The sequence below is a fragment of the Eufriesea mexicana genome, unplaced genomic scaffold, assembly GCF_001483705.2.
Source record: "Eufriesea mexicana isolate 0111107269 unplaced genomic scaffold, ASM148370v2 scaffold10327, whole genome shotgun sequence".
In the NCBI taxonomy this organism is placed as follows: domain Eukaryota; kingdom Metazoa; phylum Arthropoda; class Insecta; order Hymenoptera; family Apidae; genus Eufriesea; species Eufriesea mexicana.
In genome coordinates this window covers 71,554-92,592 of record NW_016917985.1, presented here as the reverse complement: position 1 = coordinate 92,592, position 21,039 = coordinate 71,554, and the positions used below count along the sequence as shown (strand labels likewise).

General features: G+C 29.3%; 5 protein-coding genes across 5 annotated transcripts; 3 read left to right on the top strand and 2 right to left on the bottom strand.

Moving 5' to 3' along the window:
* Nucleotides 1-2,909: 2,909 nt before the first annotated feature.
* Zip88E (Zinc/iron regulated transporter-related protein 88E) lies at nt 2,910-9,412 on the bottom strand. Its single transcript, XM_017908234.1, has 4 exons — nt 8,642-9,412; nt 5,624-5,960; nt 3,362-3,529; nt 2,910-3,119 (listed from the first exon to the last, which is right to left on the bottom strand). The coding sequence occupies exons 1-4, from the start codon at nt 8,998-9,000 to the stop codon at nt 2,910-2,912; spliced, it is 1,074 nt and encodes a 357-aa protein (XP_017763723.1). The 5' UTR covers nt 9,001-9,412.
* Nucleotides 9,413-10,257: 845 nt separating this feature from the next.
* On the top strand, nt 10,258-15,111 carry LOC108553360 (probable ATP-dependent RNA helicase DHX34). The gene is made up of 15 exons (XM_017908229.1): nt 10,258-10,957; nt 11,046-11,212; nt 11,296-11,502; nt 11,576-11,708; nt 11,781-11,929; nt 12,015-12,247; nt 12,335-12,521; nt 12,605-12,799; nt 12,870-13,079; nt 13,162-13,530; nt 13,592-13,767; nt 13,842-13,952; nt 14,032-14,153; nt 14,504-14,762; nt 14,835-15,111. The coding sequence occupies exons 1-15, from the start codon at nt 10,258-10,260 to the stop codon at nt 15,109-15,111; spliced, it is 3,495 nt and encodes a 1,164-aa protein (XP_017763718.1).
* Nucleotides 15,112-15,399: 288 nt separating this feature from the next.
* On the bottom strand, nt 15,400-16,872 carry PIG-V (phosphatidylinositol glycan anchor biosynthesis class V). Its single transcript, XM_017908230.1, has one exon. The coding sequence runs from the start codon at nt 16,870-16,872 to the stop codon at nt 15,400-15,402; it is 1,473 nt and encodes a 490-aa protein (XP_017763719.1).
* Nucleotides 16,873-18,038: 1,166 nt separating this feature from the next.
* Nucleotides 18,039-18,593, top strand: LOC108553362 (succinate dehydrogenase assembly factor 4, mitochondrial). Its single transcript, XM_017908231.1, has 3 exons — nt 18,039-18,168; nt 18,251-18,343; nt 18,424-18,593. The coding sequence occupies exons 1-3, from the start codon at nt 18,069-18,071 to the stop codon at nt 18,591-18,593; spliced, it is 363 nt and encodes a 120-aa protein (XP_017763720.1). The 5' UTR covers nt 18,039-18,068.
* Nucleotides 18,594-18,973: 380 nt separating this feature from the next.
* On the top strand, nt 18,974-19,519 carry LOC108553363 (uncharacterized). Its single transcript, XM_017908232.1, has 3 exons — nt 18,974-19,088; nt 19,165-19,277; nt 19,367-19,519. The coding sequence occupies exons 1-3, from the start codon at nt 18,974-18,976 to the stop codon at nt 19,517-19,519; spliced, it is 381 nt and encodes a 126-aa protein (XP_017763721.1).
* Nucleotides 19,520-21,039: the final 1,520 nt, after the last annotated feature.

Here is a 21,039-nt window from a genome sequence, read left to right as displayed (position 1 = left end):
TGCAAAGCATTGTAAGGAAAAAATTAATATTTCTTCACTGTATTAAACAAATATATCGCATTACGTTCTGCAAAAATATGAAAAAGAGCAGGAAATGAAAAGTTACGATTTTTCAAAGTTTTAATACGTAAAAGGGAAGGTAATATATGGCTTTCGAGCTTATCCGTTTCATTAACAACGTTGGAAAGCAGCAATAAAACAAATGAACCATTGCCCTGAGAGAAACAAATCAGGATTTAGACCTTTTGATGCTTTTCAATATAAACGAGACGGAAAGCTCATTAATTTCATCCGTTTTTCCGACTTCCTACCGTGACCGATTTAAGCTTGCAAAATATCCAAATTCGCACAAACGTTCGCGAAATAGCCGAATGATTGGTGATGTGATATTTTTCAGTTATAAATACTAAACGATATTATACGATATTTAATTTTATACCATTCTTTGATCCTTATTAAATAATTTTTTTCTTTTTTTACCCTAGCAAATAATAAACAGAAATATGTAGATAATTACTTATTTGACGACGATTTCGATATTTAGTATAACAAAATTATTATCTGAATATTATTATCTGACAATTATCATTTTATACGATACTTATTAACTTCCCTGAACTCTATTTTCCAAGTTTTTCTCTTCAATTCTTTACACTCGGAATTTACAAATTTTCCATATTTTTGTCTCCTTAGAGAAGACAATCGAACACAAAGTTAGTATTAAACTTGAGTTATGTATGAAAAATGGCGTATCAAAACTTACGAAGTATAATAAAAGAAGATAGAATACACGATGGAAGTTCGATGGAAGTTGCTTCGATAAACTATAAATATCCTGCGGTTGTATTAAAAGCGATAAGAAATTTATTGTTCGCAAAGCAGCAGTCGTAAATAAAATATCGTTCCTCGAAATTGAAGAGAATTACCAGGCGATCGAATACTCGCCTCGCTAGCTCGTCACGTAATGTATTACGTTACACAATAAGAGGAAATATTCCTTTTATAAAGGTTTCTAATAAACGACTTTGCACATTCTTTTATCAAAATTCCATCGACTCGAAAAATCGTACAAATTCCATCAAATCGAACAGTAAACGAGCATAATAAAAATAAATAATTTAGTTAAAAGTTCCTAGGATGGGAAAGCAAGGATGAACATAACGAAAGAAAATTGAAAAATTTTCCTTCACTGCTTCGATTACCGTCATCGCAACAGCTGTCAAAGCAATGATAGATCTTTAGCTATCGCGATTCATTTTTCATCGAACTTTGTTCGAGTAATGTGTCATTGGACTTGGAATATTAATCATTGTTTAGGTGAAGTCTTACAGAGACTTCGTAACTCTTATAGTGTTAACATCCAGTATTAATATATCATTCAATTAAAAAACTCGATAAAAGATCTAAAGAAAGATACTACTATTTTTAAATCACAACGTTGGCTTGTTTACAGAATATTTTACTTCATTATGAAATTTACCTCATAACATAGCTATTAACGAAACTTCTCAAATAAACTGTAAAATCTTCATGATTAAAACAATTCTGATCACTCGTGAACAACAATGAAAGAAAATACGACAACCTATCAATTTTCGCGAAATGGTACCCAGAAATTTACGTATTGATTTATGAATTACCGATTTATTCCTGTACTCGAATCTTCTCAATTCGAATAATTTCATTTACTTCGCTATCAAATCCCTGGCGATTATAAATTTATAACAAATGAAATATATTTTCAATATAATTGGAACCTGTTCCTAATTTAATTGCAACTTGAACGCAACATTGCACCTAACTTCGGTAATAAGGCGATATCATCGAACACCCGCTGCTGGCGAATAATTTATTTAAAAATGAGAAAAGCGCGAATCTCGGAAACTTATAGGACGTCTGATAATCTTGATCCTATTTCTTGGGGATTGCTTCGAGGCAGTGTAATCTAGTGTCGAAGTGAGCAGTCGTCAGTGTATGAATTTCGAACTCGAGCTACACAGGTGGACTTCATCTCGTTAAAAGTTGTAATAAAAAGGATTAAACGACATCTTGAATTCATCCGTTCTCGCTCTATGCGGATAACGTAACTTTATTATAAAAAGGTCGTCGTTGGAAGATTAACAATTGGACGTTTTACAAGACACACAGTAAGAAACGAAGTATCGATAACAATAAAATTTTTCTCACTAGTTATAACTGCTAGTTATTGCTAGGTACTATTGATAGATTAATCACTATTTATTATTTTTGTAAACGCGATAAAACTAATTTATGTTATTTCTATTGCCGACCCTGATCATCCATCCTTGTAAAAGTTAGTCGGATACGCCAATCTGATACAAGAATATTCATGTTTTACAACATTTCCAAGTAAATTTTAATGCTATACCTATGATTGAACCTTCGACAAATACTGTCTTCATAGAAGCATACGTAATTTATAATATCAAAAATAAAAATTCTATTCTATATATAGTATAAACACCTTTGGTCAAATTGATCGCAAACATTCGAGCCGATAGCGTAGCTGGCGTTTTATTTCCTTCGAATGACAAGTATTAAACGTGCAAAGAAGAAGAACGAACGAGAATTAAAATATTTTTCAACTTCGTCGTAACATTTTATTTTCAAACAATATTTTTAAAGGATGTTATCTTTCCCGTTCTCTTCTTCCTTCTCAGCCACTCAAACGCTTCTAGTCTTTACATCTTCCTCTTTTTCTTTCCAACACGGCACTTTGTGCATCTGTAACTCGTATTTACACGCAAACAAAGACAGTTTTTCGAGTAAATTTATTCCAAAAGCTTCCATAACGTTTTCCTTCCCTTTCAGTCCTTCGTGTCTAACTATTGAAATTCTTTATCTAAGTTAATTTATTCTATCAAATAGCTACAACTAGAACCGCAGGATCACGTGCCCATGTAGTTATTCAGAAGGAAGATAATAACGAAACCAAGAATCACGGAAAGAAGCTGCAAAATACCAGCGAAGCGTCGAGGGCTTTTGTGCCATCTTGCTCTCTCCCTTGGCAAGATTTCGCTAACCGTCACGTACAACAATGTTCCACCTGCTAAACCTTGCAGAATCGGTATAGCCACCTCCGTCCACTTATTCTTTACCTACGAAAATCATTATACGAGTTATAACTTTCCATTTCCTCTTGCTACGATTAAACATAAATGAAACAGAATCTCGCGACAAAACAAAGATAGTCTTTCGAGTGACATGCAACCTTCGATTCTTATTCGACATTTACATTAACGATCAGAAAAATAAAATCTGGGTGAAATTAGATTAAATATGGATTAATAATATATCGAGCGTGGATTACAGTGAAGTTTACGATACCTTTCGTTCTTACCTTGTATGTTAACATTCCAATTCCTATACCAAGCGCGGATCCAGCGGAGAACACAAAGATCGCTAGTAGTAGCCTAAGAAGGCCGCTGTTGGCTCCAGCTAACTCTAATCCTAAGCAGAATCCAACGACGAACTTATGGGAAGCGACGGCTCCAACCAACAGGAACACCTGAAACAAAAACATTTCAAGAATTAGATAAAGTTCGGGTCATACTAAGACAATAAATAACGCCACTTACATAATACTTATCTGACAACCAGAATATTAAATATGTAGTATCGCAGGATAATAAACTTGGGTTTGGCTCGAGCGTTTAGGGTATCATGCGGAGTGCGTGCGAATGGATGAATGACCTTGTGAACGGGATGTTTATGGAAGTATCGGTTGCAACTGAAGAGTGGCTAGGAATGCGTCTAAGTGTTTGGGCTACGTGACCTGCTGAGGGCAAGGCTGTAAGGAGTGCATGGGAAAAGCGTGATTGGGAAAGAGAGCATGGGTATGGAAAAGGATAGAGTATAGGGTTTTAAATAAGGGTGCATGGGCGTGAAGCGGACAATTCTCGGGAAGAGTTCTTTCGGAGAGTTCCTGGAGATCTTAGGAGTGATCAGAACAGAGTTGTGTAGAGAAGAGTTATTAGTCGTTAGTTGTTTAGTTGTATTTTAGTTGAAACAGGCTGAGTTGTCATTGTGTTGTAGAATCGAGTTGTAATCTTAAGTTGTAGTTGATATATATGTAGGATACCAAAAGAAATCGCGAATCGGCTATTGCCAAGAAAAACAAATTGTAAACCGATCGATATCTTCTAGAAGCAAATCGAAAAGTTATTCTATATAACAAAATTAAGTTGCGTGACTCCTCTACGGGCAGGTGAAGCGTAGGTTAAGGAAAGCATAAAAACGTGGTCCTTGACAACCGAAACAGAGTCCTTAGAAATCGGTTGTGGCCAGCACAAGCGTGAGTCGCTTGGTGTTGGAAAGAAAGTTTTAAAAGTGTGCGTCTTTGCGTATTTTCGTTATCTTGGTGTTCTTCCCCTAAGTTAAATCAGTTTACGAGTTTTGAGTTCGTGTTATCGTGTTCCTGTTCTTTCGTGAATTTTCGGTGTCTCAAGACCAGTTCTGCCATCCTACATATAAATTCGTATGCTTAATCGTCACCATACATTGTTAATCCATTATTATTCTATTACTAATAAATAGTATTACTTACCACCACCACCCAAGTCTCTACAAATGTATTTAGGATATGTTTAGCGTTTAAGAGTGAGTGCATGGGAACGTTTAGGTCGTTCCTCGAGAACGAAGGATAATAAACAGAGACCTCGGGTTCAGGGATTGCAGGGATTTATGACAGTATCGAGTGCGAGCAACGAGCGAAAGTTTGTGAATATGTCCGAGTGTTTGGAGTACCTGGCTCACGTGGGAAATGCGTGATCGAGGAAGAAAGCCTGCATATGAAAGAAGAAGGAGTATTAGGTTAAACACTAGAACTGCCGATCTTTAATGGGTACCTAACTATAACCTGTACAGATTATAGTAATTTCAACGGTACGATGAATATGAGTGAATATATTGATTACAGTTCTTTCTTAATATGAGTTGATACCAATTTTATTCTTGAAGCAGGTGTATGTGATCGGTAGTTGCAAAAAGGAAAATTCTGGGACCAGTCATTTTCACTGGGTTCGTAGTTCTAGTGTTAAATAAGGGTGCAAGGGTTAAAATACAGTCGAATTAGCGAGAATGTTAGCGAGTATTAGAGAATGGTCAGTTGAATATTAATTGTATTAACGTTACGTCGTGTTAGATTAGCCTTGAAACTGTAAAAAGTGACAATTCATCCTAAATGTACATTACCATTTTTAAAACCATGTTATTGTATTGCGTGTGTGCTTTTCTCTACTACTTCTCTCTTTCTCTTTCTGGATTCTACAATTAATTTTTCTTCCTATAAGAACAAAACTGAAAACCAAAATACCGCATCTGGGTACCATCGTTTAATTTATATCCGCACAAGAAACTAGAGTAATTCAAAGTAGGCAGGTACACCTGGAAGTGTGGAAACAGAGTATTCCTTGTAAAGTTTGGCAAAAGTTAACGAAAGTTTCTCTCCTGTTACTAATAAAATAAATTCAGCGTGTTAATAAATTTTGTTAATAAATACACTAAACTGGAGTTTGAAAATGTAGGGGAAAAATAGGAGTAAGTTACGATACGCTACACGCATCGTTCGTGTCACCTATACAAAACGTTTACCGTTGCACACCTCAGAGGTAACCTTCTGCAAGCCAATCGCTAGTCCCTCGAGTATAGCGTGGACGGTGAGTGCTGATAAAAGTCCCATAAGGTTAGTATTGGAATCTGCGCACGGCTCCGAATGATTGCCATGGCATAAGAACGTCTCGTCGTCGTAACGAGCTGGTGCAGACGGCATATGTTGTATTGCCCCGTAAGTGCTGTTTTTCCAACTGCTGCCCGCTCCATTTCCGGCTAGGTTCGTCTGGTAAGACGGTTTCGAATTAAAATCGGTCCCGGAAATGCCTCTGACGCTCCGCATACCCACAGTATAGCTCACTTGCTGCGGATGACTCTGGCATCGTTCCCTGCAATCCAGAAATCCATTTTCATGATTGACTTTCGCGTTGCGTACGACTGACCGGTTCATTGGTGCATAATACCTCGATACATGATACAATTTCAACTGCCAACTGGTGCTTTAATTCAGTATTGTTAAGAAAGGGGTGTAACGAGTTCAGTTATTTTACGCGTTTTTTAACCCATTTGCATCCAACCGCGGAATATTCCGCGAGCTACGACTGTCGCCTATCACCGAGCGCGGAATAATCCGCAAGCTGACTTTTTTCCAGTTACTGAATATTCTTCATATGCCACAGATCACGTTTGATCCCTTTTGTGAGACTTTCATCTACATCGGTTCATTATATTCATAACAAGTTTTACTTTTGTTGTGAAAATCTTTTTAACTGCCATTATGAGTAGGTGCAGATACGCGCGCGTGATACGGGCTAGTCGTCAGTTGAACGTCGCTGATGCCTGAACACACCTTAAGTAGAGCCCACGATGCAAATGGGTTAAGCCTCGTTTCGTCACAGTGGACTACATATGCGATATTCTAACAATCTCTTAATTCTAATTCTCTTAATTACATATTTATTTCCAGTATGTTTCGAATTAAGTTGCATCGTAACGGCGACAACCGAGAATTGCTACAGTGGAGGACCAGGGTTCGATTCCCGTTCATAGTTTTTTCAATATATTTTTTATTTTGTATTCATTTTTCGCCTATGAAAACATTGTAAATACACAATTATAAATAAAATTTCTTAATAAAAAAATTTATTTTTTCTGCTTTCTTATGTTAGTATATATTTATTACAAAATAATAAGAATATTATGCAAAAAAAAAAACACTTTTCTATAGCAATCTTATTTATTACAGGAAATACGAAACCTATCGCTCATGTAAGTGTTAATTATTAAATTAAATATTGTATAAGAATGTTGCCTATAATTGCAACTTTGCTGTGCAGCTATAAATGTTCACGAAATAATTGCAAAAACTTGGAAATTTATTAATTTTCTACTGCCGAATTGATTTCTAGTATCTAGTTCGAATAACAATTTTACCGCCTGCGATCAGCGCCATCTATGATTTTGGACCATTTGCTCGGAAAAGTAATAGGAATATAGAATAGGCAAGGAGGTCGTTGAAGAGCTGATCACGTGACAGCAAGGACAGAGAGGGGATAGAATAGGATAGAATGGCTCCGGCAGTGAAAAATTATTAATTACTCAATTTCCGTAAACAATTTGTGAACTTTTATAATTTCATTGCAAAGCTGGAACTTCAGGCTGCATTCCTATATAATTTTCGTACAGAATTTAGCTCTAAATTGTTAGTTATTAATTTTTGTTTGATGGCGTCTATGATTTCGTAACGACGGCCATCACGACCTTCCGTGAAAATATATAACACTAAACAAAACTAGAAGCAAAATGTGATCAAAAGTTATATGGGAAGATTCGCAAGAACATTGTTCTTCTAATGAATGCATAAAGTTTCATAAATTAATTGCGTACAGGATAGTAATTAATGAAAAACCAACGGCGTCTTCGACAATCTTCGAAAACAATTCAAACACTGCGCAGAATAATTATTAATAATTAATTAATTAGGGACAAATTTATATCGAAAAATATATTGGAAAGTTCTTGAAGGATCTGGCTTTACGATGCAATTATGAAAGTTCATAAATTAATCACAGATTTTGCGTAATTAGTGAATTTTCCACTGCCGATTTGATTTATTGAAATATATTCGGAGCACATAACCAGAGTTAGTAAACTGACATCAGAGCCATCTATGATTTTAGATTCGAAGCACGGGTTCCGCAACATATACACAGTTCATATACACAGTATATGAAATTGTTATTACAGGTAAATTGAATCAAGATATAATAACTTAACATTAATTTAAGCTCGGCTTTTCGATATCTTTTAAGTTTAAAAGCAACTTAGTTTTTCAAGGCAAGTCAGGTCGTTCTTCTATCAACCGATTCTTATATCAACCTTATCAAAACAGAAAAGTGATAATATCAGTAATGTAAGATAATATCGTAATAATATCTCTTAATTGTATTGCAATTGATTAGTACCGTATCGAAATAATTAACATCACCGAGCACGAAATCGCACAAACACATTCTGTAAAAATGATATCGTTACAAACATATTTCTATTTTAAAAATATTAATTTTCCATGTGATTTAAAGTTTGTTATTACATTATTCTAATTCGTACAATCAAAAAAAGAAAAAAAAATGAAAGCTATCATGTATAAATACATTATACATATTGCAAGAAAAATATTTAAATTTTCTTTCTTTCTTTTTTTTTGTTTCAATGATAAATCGAATGGAAAGAAACAGGAATTTCAGTTCATATATACACGTTGTATAATCCATCGGAAGATTTATCAAATGATAAATCGATCTTTCCAGCTCAACGTTTAATTTTCGTTTACTTTCCCGCGTATAAAGATTCTTGCAGTTTGTCCAATGACATAAAAGGAGTAGAAAAATAAGACGATTATCGGAAAGCAAGCTGAAGAACGTGATATTAGTTTTCCGATGGGATAGAAACAACATACAACGTAGAAACATAGTTGTTAATAAATCTGCAGCAAAATATCGAATAACACAAATTTATTATACTTCTACTACTTTACTATTACTATAAAACACAGCAATAAAATACATACATCTGATTTCCAGTGTTCCAATTGCAGGTTTCATGACGATTTGGCTGAGAAACATGCTGATCATCACTGCCCCAAAAATAATGAACACATTCATCTATGAAGTATAAAAGAAGAAAACCGCAAGAGAAGAGTAATTCCGCATATTTGGACATAGATTCGCGAGTTTCCGGTAACATGTGCAGAACGGCGGTTGCGAATAAAACGCCACCACCAAAACACAAAGTGCAGGAAAGTAGGAGTTTCTGCTGAAGGTACCGTACGCGCGAAACGAAACATGCCGGTGCAACACCTACAACAAAGCTGCCGACGCCAATGATGATCATCGACGCGAGCTTCGCCTGGATCACAGTGACCATCATTTTCTAGACAACACACAGGATATGTTCACCATCGGCTGACACTGGCAGAAACACTCATCTAAACGATTGACGCTAATCTGGCAAGCGTGATAAGGTTAATCGACTCGAGAGATACGAACGCAATCACGAGTTTCTCTCTCGAAAATTGATTATCGGGAAAATTCGACCGTTCATACGTCTGAAAATGGGCACCCTATTCAGATCCCTGATTGTATTATTATCTGTCACTGACTACGCGCTGTAGTATCGCTGATCGAGATTTAGTAACGACTGTCAACGATAAATGACATGTCATAAAGATCGTATAAAGTAATACTGACTAGAAGTGATACGAAAGTAAAGGAGACATCGATCAAAGTGTTGTTTGACATCGATAACCTTTTATAATATATTCTTACATTGCTTACTAGAGTAGCAGCTTAGAACAACTTACTTAGAGCAATCATTTTATACATACTGTAATAAAAGTATCGTGTCGCAGTAAAATATTGCATGTATATTAAATAGACATTGCTACGCAAATTCACTGTTTTATTAATGTATAACATGAATTAGCAGAGAAATAAATTCTTAAAATAATTCATATTTGTTTATTTAATTATACGACTAAAAAAAATAAAAATAGTGTTATACAATAATTTAAAAAGCTATATTAAATAGAATTTAATTTCTTAAATCAATTTTTCTAACTCATAAAAATGTCGGAAATGCTATTTAAATTAAGAGGTATAATTTATATCTTTTAATTTCTTCAATTTATATAATTTAAGAATTATTCAAAATAGAATAATTGCAAAATTTAATCTATTAGTACTGATTTTGTTAACTTACTGATCTTATTAAGATGTTAACAACTAAAATGTTACTAATAAGTAAGCGTATCGTTACGATGTAACAAACCAGTGTCTTTAAAGAAAATTAAATAAAGGTTTAACTTGTCCTAACAAAATATAAATATATTAAATGAAAAAAAATACATCGTTCATGAACAAAAAATATTAACTAAAAAGAGAAAGCATTTCATAAAAATATAATTTGTATTGATATATTGGTATAACATCTAAAGGTTATGTTGTCAAAAATATATTAAAATATTTGATAATATACAAAATATAACAGACTGATATAACGCATATTTCTATAAAATATAAATATTATAATAGGTAAATAATATAGAAACATATAATGAAATATCATAAATATACTTTCGGGGTTATGTTATATAAAAATTTAGTTTAAGATCTTTTTATTTAAAATATGAGTTCACGATATGAATTGAATAATAAATTTAAACGTAAATATCAATATGATCAACGTGGTGAACGAAAGAAAAGTAAAGATAATTCTAAGTCATCCTATAATACAGGTTATGAAAAAGATGAAAAAGATATTGTGGCCAAAAAAAATGATTTTACTCAACAAATCTCTTATAAGGATTGTGAAGATTTTTGTTTCAGCAAGTATAAATATGAATTAAATAAAGTATTCTCAGGAAATTTAAATATAATTCAAGATACCGATGATTTTTGGAAATTTGTTAGTAAATATGAAACTGTACAAAAGAAAGTAAAGGCTTCTGATCTCCCAGCTAATTCTTCATTAAATACCATTGGTATACCAAAAACATACCACAAATTACACTGCATAAATTTCAAGTTGAGTTATAATTTCAATGAATTATTTGCACGTATTCCACCAATTGATGCATTAACAAAAGAACATTTATTGAAGTTTCAAAACATAATTATCTTATACTTAGATTTCAAACAAAAAGAAAAGTTTGTCAAATTAAAAAAACTTAGAGAATCACAAGCAAATTTACCAGTTTATCAATATAAGCATCAAATTATTGAAACAGTTAAAAATGAACAAGTAGTTATAATAGCAGGTGATACTGGTTGTGGAAAATCGACTCAAGTACCTCAATATTTATATGCAGCAGGTTACCAAAAGATTGGTATGTGAGTTTTATTACAAATTAAAAAGGTTATAACTTTGTAGTATGATAAACATGACATGGAGTAATGAAAAAGAACTTTTCTTAGCCTGTACACAACCAAGAAGAATAGCTTGTATATCTTTAGCAAAACGTGTTGCTTTTGAAACATTGACAGAAAATTATAACAATGTTGGATACCAAATTCGTTTTGAAAAGCAAAGAAGCCAAAATACTAAAATTACCTTTATAACAGAAGGTCTTTTATTACGACAGGTAAAAATAAAAATATAAAAAATATCTAACATAATTTATGCATTAAATATCATAATTTTAATATCTATGTACATCTTTCATAGCTGTCTGGGGAATTTGAATCATTGCCATATGTTGTAATTGTTCTGGATGAAGTACATGAGCGACATTTACATGGAGATTTTCTTCTTGGGATTATGAAATGCATTATTAACCAAAGACATGATCTAAAATTAGTACTTATGTCTGCTACTATTAATATTGAACTTTTTAATAATTACTTCACCAAAGAAAATGTTAAAATAATACAAGTACATTTATTATCATTTAAAACTGACAAATACTTTAAAGAAGATATTATAATAATAATTAATTCATTTTTAGGTTCCTGGAAGATTATATCCTATTCAATTATTATACAGGCCTATTGTTATAGAAGATGTTCGATATAGAAATGATAGATTTAATCCGAGTCCTTACATACAAATAATGCAAATGATTGACCAAAAATATCCAGGTAAAATAATTTTACTTATCATAAAAAAATATCTATTTTATTTGTGCTCATAGTAGTGATTGGTACTTTTAGCTGACGAAAAAGGTGACTTATTAATATTTTTAAGTGGAATGAGTGAAATTAGTGCAGTTGTAGATGCAGCAAAAGAGTATAGCCAAAAAAAAAGTAATTGGATTGTTTTACCACTTCATAGCACTTTAGCTATCAGTGAACAAGATAAAGTAAATTTTTTTAACATATGTTTAGTTTAAAAAATGTTTTCATGTTTATAATCCTATTATAACTGTCATATCCTTCTTTTTAAAGGTATTTGATTATGCTCCTGAAGGAATAAGAAAGTGTATTGTGTCTACTAACATTGCTGAAACTTCTATTACTATAGATGGAATTCGATTTGTTGCTGATAGTGGAAAAGTAAAGGAAATGAGCTATGATCCATCATGCAAAATGCAACAACTTAAAGAATTCTGGATTAGTAAAGCTAGTGCAGAACAACGAAAAGGAAGAGCTGGTAGAACTGGACCTGGTATATGTTATAGGTATTATAATAGATTATAATATATAGTTCGTAATATTTTTATAATTTTGTGCATTGAAGACTTAATATAGAAACAGTTTCTTTGTAGATTGTACTCTGAAGAAGAATATATGGCTTTAGAAAAATATTCAACTCCAGAATTACAACGTGTACCCTTAGATTCTTTACTTTTACAAATGATTGCAATGGGGCTTCCAGATACACGAAAATTTCCATTTATAGAACCACCACCCGCAGAAAGCATAGAAAATTCTATACTATCTTTAAAAGAGCATGTTAATATATTTATACAAATCATGTAATAATTTGTAAAAGTATAATTAACGTAAAAAAAATAATACAAATTTTCAATTCACAGGGTGCATTAACGGATAATGAAAAAATAACATCTATCGGAAAGACACTTGCACGTCTACCTGTTGATATAACAATAGGAAAAATGTTAATAATGGGTTCTATTTTTCATCAAGTAGAACCAGTCTTGTCATTAGCTGCTGCTTTAAGTATACAAACACCATTTACAAATAGAGCATATAGAGATACAGAATGTGAGGTACTAAACTCTAACTTATGAACTTTTTTTATAATTTAATTTTATATATACTGAATGACAATTTTTAAAGACATCTAGAAAAAAATTGGAATCTGATCATGGTGATCCAATAACATTACTAAATGCATTTAGAGAGTGGTTAGAGGTAAAACAGCAGAATTCTCAAGAATCCAGAGATAACCGAAATAGTAGTCGGAAATGGTGCAAAAGAAGAGGTTTGGAGGAACAAAGATTTTATGAAATGATAAAATTGAGAGCACAATTCAAGGAGTTACTTCAAGTAAATTACACTTATCTTTCTAATATATTCATCAAATTCTTCTAAAATGTTAATTACTTGATAGATTGCTTGTAATTAACAGGACTGCAAATTACTACAAAATCTTCCAGAACCAAATTCTTCTATGTCAAGTGCAGAACGTGCTATAAGGCATGGAGAACTTAAACTTTTAAAATCTCTAAAAAAGACTTATAGACAATGTGAACCTAAAAGACGAAAACAACTAAAACTAGAATCCTTTGGCATTCAGTTAGAAGATAATGACCAGGATGATGGAGAAATTGATATAAAAGATATTGAATTTCGAATGAAAAATGACCCAAACCAAGTACAAAACCTATTAACAGCAGCTACTGCATGTAGTTACAAAGATTTAACAATGTTGAAATTAATCCTTTGTAGCGGTTTATATCCACAATTTGCGTGTGCCGATGAATTTAATTATTGTAAGGTAATGTTATTATATATATATTTAAAATAAGTTCATCAATGAATAATATAAATTTTTGTAGTCAACAAACGAACAACTATTTCATACAAAAGCAAAACCATATATTGCTTTACATCCAATGAGTTTTTTTGGAAATCATCCGCAAATATTGCAGTTAGAGGAAACTGATGTTGTATCGGTAACAGGTTTCAAAAGTAAAACTCCTGTTAGTCCAAAACATATAATATTAACATATCTGTAAGCTCTTAATAACATTTTCTAATAACATAAGGACAATTTTTACTTTAATTAATCTTGTACTACATTAACAGATCTCTTTTGGAGACAACAAAGCCGTATTTAGTAAATACACTTAGAATGCCTGCTGCACAGACATTACTTTTATTTGCACGTGAAGTCGATACAAATAGTACATTTTCGATGTATGTATATATTATATTTAATGAAATTTTAGATAGAAATTTACATTAAATCAATACTTTTTTTTTTTGTTCTTTCTAGAATAGTATGTGATTCTTGGTTGGAATTAACATTTCCTATACCTGATAGTGGTCAAACTTTATTGTTGAAAGCTACCAAATTACGACATAAATGGGATTCTTTATTAAATCAACGATTACAAGGTAAATTATATTAAAGATATTAACTTTATATGCAGGGTACCTGTTTTATCTGAACTCTGTGGAATATCTCGGAAACGATGAAAGATAAAAAAAAGTCTGTTAAGACAAAAATTGTTTAATATGAAGCTTTCCATTAAAAAAAATAATTTGACCTCGATATCTAACCAGCCACTTCCTCCACAAAGAAGACATTTATACCAAATTATTTCTTTAACATTTCTTTTCTGTCCTTTGTCATTTCTCTAATATTCCATGGAGTTCACATAAAACAAACACGCTGTATATGTTATAATCTCCCAGATAATTCTTCAGAGCAAAACATAAATGTTAGATACAATACAAATTTTTAGATTCAAATACTAGAAATGATGAAAAGCATGATTTCAGTGAATTTGAGTACACACTTACACAGGAACTAATTGAATATATGCATACTACTGTACCATACACCTTGAAACGACTTTTACCAGCTGATCTTAAAACAATATATGTGGGAAATAGTGAAAATAGCACATTGATAAGTCCAAATCCTTTTCAATTAGATTTCATAGTAATTCCCAATTCAATTAAAGGTGGAGTTCGAGTAACAAACATCATTACATACAATTGGTAAATTACAAATACATTTCTCTATAACGAAATAAGATTCTATATTATAAAATAAAAATAATTTCTTTTTAGTATAAGAGAAACTGAATGGAGTAATAAACTTTCTGTAGAAATGTCAGAAACGGAATGGCATTGTCAAAATTGTAACATGCAAGTAATTCTAACAAATATGGAGAAATTACAACATCAACAATCTTGTATCAAAACAGATATAAAGGATGCCAATAAACATTGTGACAATGTTAAACATAAACCTAATGCACAAGTATATGAATGTTCTAATTGTGCAAAAACATTGTACCTGACACCAATTGAAATTCTTAAACATAAAAGGTCCCATATTAAATGAATGTAATATATAAGCAATATAAAGATTATAAATAATATCAAGTTTTTATATTTCCTCATTCATATAGTTGTAAAGTGATTTATATGAAAATATGCCTATTATTTATTAAATAATACACAAATATACATTGAATTATATACTTCATGTGAAAGGACATAATTTTCGTACAATACATAGTTTTTTGTATAGCATCATTTTACATTTTTTCTATATACAATTATATATTCATATTTATAATATAACAGTAAATTAACTATAAAATCTTCGCAATACATATGTATATATAAACTATGTCCATGGTAAAAAGTTTGGAAACATAAAACAACCTACTACTGCATATCCAAGAAAATAGGAAAATATAAGTTTATTTTTCAAAGTATATCTTTTCATTGTTAAAAAAAATACCTTCCATTTCCAAAATATGTTTTCTTTATTATTATCTATACTATTATCATCATTATAAAATATGTCAGACATTGATAAAGCACAATACCAATATATTAATGGACTTGCTGAACTTATTAAACGGGTGCTTACTTGAATATGCACAAACAGAATACAAAATACAGTTAAAAATAAACCATGAAGAACAAATACTAACATTTCAATTGGATATTTTTTTCTTTCAGTTTGTACATTATGTTCAATATCTTTAATAAATCCCAATGTATAAAAGTACTTTTTATGTTCAAAAAAATATTCCTTTATGCATCTAATCATAATATATAATATTGGAAATGCTAAAACAAAATTTGGTATTTGTTTTATTTTGTAGTAATTCATAAATCCTACATTCCAATATTTTTTCTGTATATAAGAATATGCTACTGGAATTTTCAAGTGACACCATTCTATATTATCACTACCAGGCAACACTAAATTGTTTATTATGCTGGAATTAGCAATATGATTAAAAATAAATGTTTGATTTAAATTAGGAATACAAAAAATAATATAATTATACATTTGTAATAGAAGTAATGGAACTATTGATGTAATTATTGTACTAAATATCAAACAAAAACTTTTTAAAGAAGTTATTTTAAAGATAAACTGATAAAGTGCTTTTAATGAAAAATTTGCATCTTTTTCTGTATAAGTGTAAAATAATTTTCTTAATTCAAAATAAACAGGAAAACCAACATTAACTATACCATTTGATCTTGTAAGAATGGATAAACCTATTGGAAAAAATACATATGGATCTAATTTAATGGATTTTAACATACTATAATATGTTAAGTAAGCAAATAAAGATTCTGAATAAATAGCTGAGAAAAATATGGTAGCTGGATTTATGCAATACAATATTGCTGCTTTATAAGCTACACTTGCTTTTAATACTACCTTACTGAGATCATAAAATACAACAGCAGATTTTACAAAACATATAATATTAATTAACACAGCTGCAATAAGTACAGAGCTATGAATATTTAATACAAAAAATATTGTTCTTATAAAGATGGCAGTAACTCGAATTAACATAGGATACAATGGATAAAAAGCCAAGGTATTTTCATATGTGTAACCATATTTTGCAATGTGTAAGAAATATTCACCATCCCATTTTGCAAGACCACTAAATAAATATGTAATTATATTGTCATATAATGAAATTCGTTCAGAATGATCAATAGGACTTCTAAATGCATCTGCATAATGATCAGGACATAATATATTAAAAATAAATTGTAGACTTAAAACTATTATCCTAGTAATTATTGCAAACCAAAAAATATTCCTTCTTGAGTCATACATTTCATTACATCATGTAGTAATATTATGATTTAATGTTACCTGTATTACACAATATTTTATTAAACAATTGAACAGTTGAATATTCTAATTTTAAAATGATATTAAGTTTTTCTCGAATTAGCAATATAAATCAACTTTGTGGATCTTAGTATTCTCTTATTATCCATCGATTCACATGATTTAAACATGTCATTTATATAAGGTATTCCTTTCCCAATTCATAATTATTATTTTATAAAAGGGCATGATTGCTAAAACAAATATTTAAATTACACTATATTATTCACTTTCTATATTAATTATATAATGATATAATTATAAATTGCTTACATAGTTTTCCATTTTACAAAATCATTTTTTATAATTGTTAAAAACTAAATTTTTAAGTAATATTATATTTCTTTTAATTATAAATGTAACCTACCTAAGAAATCATGTTGTAAAAATGAATATTTTCAATCAAACATATCAACATTAAAATTTCAAAAGATTATTGGTGTAGCATCACATTTGGACATTCTGAAATTAGCATTACACACATATTGTAATTTTTAAATAAATAATTATTTTCATAATTTGGTTATAACAGTATTTTATATTAAAAATTAGTAAATGATATTAATATTTATTAACGATAATATTATAGTAATTTTGTAGACATGTTTGATAAATATGTTTGATTTTTACTAAAAGTAAAGTAAGAAAATAAATTATTTTTAATTTTCTACAAGTTAGAAAGCAAGATAATGAAAAAATGTAATTTTTAATTTCTAATTTTACGCTTAATAATGCATTATTTATTAGATTTACATTAAAAATTAAATGGTAAAATTTAGTAACTATGTATGTTTACAATTAAGAGAATAGGTATAAAATGAAAGTTCATCCTTTTAACAAGTTTAGTTGCCATATAAGATTTGATGTTTCACTGATATGATTTATCATTTTTATTATACTTGTATATTTATAAGAAGTTGAATTTGGTATTCATCACTTTATCGTATATTACATGGAATATCTTTTATTTACTTTCTTTTAATACTTCTAATATGTGAAATATTATCTATACAAATAATTCTCTAATAATAAACTTGTTAATAATTAAAGTTTAATTAGCTTATGATTTGTTACATATTCTTGTGCAATTTCAGTATATGATATATAATAGTTGATTAGTGAAAAATACAAAGCTTGAAATGAATAAGGTTATGTCTACTACAAATGTTATAGCATTTATTAAATTATTAAAAGTCAATGATGAAATTACAAAATTTTCAACTAAATTTCTACATACACGTAAGTATTTCCAAAATTAAACAAAACTAATGTAATAAAATACAAAAATAATTAGACACTAAGATAACAAATCTTTTTTCAGAATTCCGAATTCTATTTTCAAAGGAAAACGACACAACCGAAAGTCCAAGAATGCGTGAATTTAGAAAAAAATTAAGAGAACGTACACCTATAGGTACTTTATTTTTTTTGAATATTTTATTATAGATTCAAAAGAATAATGTTAATCAAATCAAAGTGTTTAATACGTAATAGAAAAACTGGAAGAATTAGAAGAAGGTAAACATCCTTATCAAGAAAAAGAACCATTAAAGCCATTTCCAAATAATACTAATCCAGAAACAGGTGAAATAGGAGGTCCACGTGGACCAGAACCAACACGATATGGTGATTGGGAAAGGAAAGGTCGTGTAACAGATTTTTAGATATCTTAATGTAATGTATTTTACATAGGATATACAAACAAGTATTTGTAGTTTAATAATTTTAATTTAAATAAATATATTATTTGTGAAATATGAAATAATAAATATTTTATTTAATATGAAAAATTGCAGTTTTTTTTTTAAAATACTTCTTATTTATATTTTCATACTATGTACTTTTAAATATTTTTAATTAATAGATAATCCAAGTCAGATAAATACTAAATTATACATGTAAAAGCATAAATACAAAACATATGACAACTTATAAAAAATGACATGTATAGATTATATCCTAAGAAAATGTTTTGTTGAAAAAAATAACAAAAGAATATTCTCTAAAATTAGTGAATTCTTATTAATCATTAATCATTTCAAATATGGATATTTTCAAATTAAAACTCTCTTCGAAGTATGTTAATATTAATATATTTGATTCTATCAATAAACTTTTTACAAAGTCATTAATATATAAATCTAAAGAATTTTCAACAGGTACTGAATATTAAATTTTAATTTGTATAGTAATAATTTTGATAATTTAACATTGGACATTTTCTATCATTCTTAGATATCTTATTGCGAAGTAAAGAAGTAGATTCAAAAGGCGAAAAAAAAGAATCAGTAAGAATGAAACAATTTCATAAAAAATTGAAATTACAACCCATACCGAGTAAGTATGACGTGTATAACATGTAATCATGAAGCAACAGTCATAGAATTCATTTGTGGTTTAATCACTATAAATTATAAAATATAATCATTATAAAAAGAATATAATAATAGGAATACCACCAAAGGAACGTTTCGTTGATTTAGTACTAGTGGAAACTGATCCAAATAATGGAGAACTAATAACAAATAGCGAAAAAGATCCAACAAAGTGGGGCGATTGGCAGAACGGTGGGCGGGTGAGCGACTTCTAATTCAAAATGATATATAAGTGATAATTCATTTAATGATATGAATATCTGAAGTATAAAACAACAATAATCTTAATTCGTTTAAAACTATCAAATTTATTGTACTACTAGTAAACATTATTTATTAATTAAATGATAATACCAATTTTGTCTATGTATTTATAAAGAATTATTCTAATATATTGGATATTTAATGTTAAAGTAATTTATTTTATTTTGTAATTAAATATAATCATTTGCCAAATTTTTGAATCATGTAAATAAACAAATTCACTGGAAATAAAATAAGAAAAAGTTTCTTAAAATATAATTATTTAAACTATATAAAATAATTAAAATGTAAATATTTTTTTAAAATAAAAATTACATTAATGCAGTCTCGTAAATAAAAAGAAAAATTACGAAGTTTGAAAGAATCCAGAATATAGTTAATTGTTTTTTAATTAATTTTATATAATTTTAATGATAAAAAATATTTAATTTATTTCTTCTTTATTAAAATGCTATAAAATAAAATGCATAGATTATCTTCATTCCATATATAATAAATATATATTTAAAAGGAACTGTTTTGATTAATTTTTTTTTGAGGAACTCTATTTTTTAAATATATTCATAAAATATGTAACTTCATATATAAACTTTTTAAATAATAAATTGAATTTACGATACATAAGTTATCCCCGTCCACGTAGTATCCTTTATTATACAAGGAAATTTTATCTTTTAACTTTAATTACGTTTAATTATATGCAATTTATTAATACTATTTACTGAAACTATTAAATCGATAAAAAGTTAATGGATAATGGTTAACCAAAAATTCTTTATCAAAATTCTTTTTAAAAATGTAAATGAAAATATTACATTAAAAATGTATGATTATATACCAAAATTAATATTCACAGTTACAATAATAACATCATCTATATTAGATTGTTTTCTGAAGTGCATTATTTTATATTTACAATACAGTTTCATTTTACAGTATGAATACAAGAATTCTCAAGTCACACTTTCATGATGCGCGATACACAAAATACAAAATTTTTTTATGAAAAGTTAAAATTAAAAATAGCGAAATATTTACAAAGTGATGATTCTTACAGCGTATCATTTTCGTCCTACTCCTAACAGATCCATAAACGATGTATCGAAAATAATGCTTAGAGCATATTTTTCATTCAGTGAAGAAATTAATTTTTTGCTAAATTGAATCATTCACGATAAATACATTGCAGATCTTATATTTGTCATTGAAAATCTTGTAATAAGAAAATCTATTTCCTAGTTAGCTCTAGTTAACAATTGAAGATCACTAAAAAAGTGTATTATAATTAAGTTAGAATTGAAGTACTGATTAGAGTTGTAAAATGAAAAAAAAAAAAACGGATCTAAAAATATAAATATACTCATTCAAAATAATTAATCTTCAGTCTTTCATCTAGCATCGACGGACCTGAAAATTGTAGTTTTAAGGTAGCATCGAATATTAAAGATTATAAATCTTAACGAGTTATAAA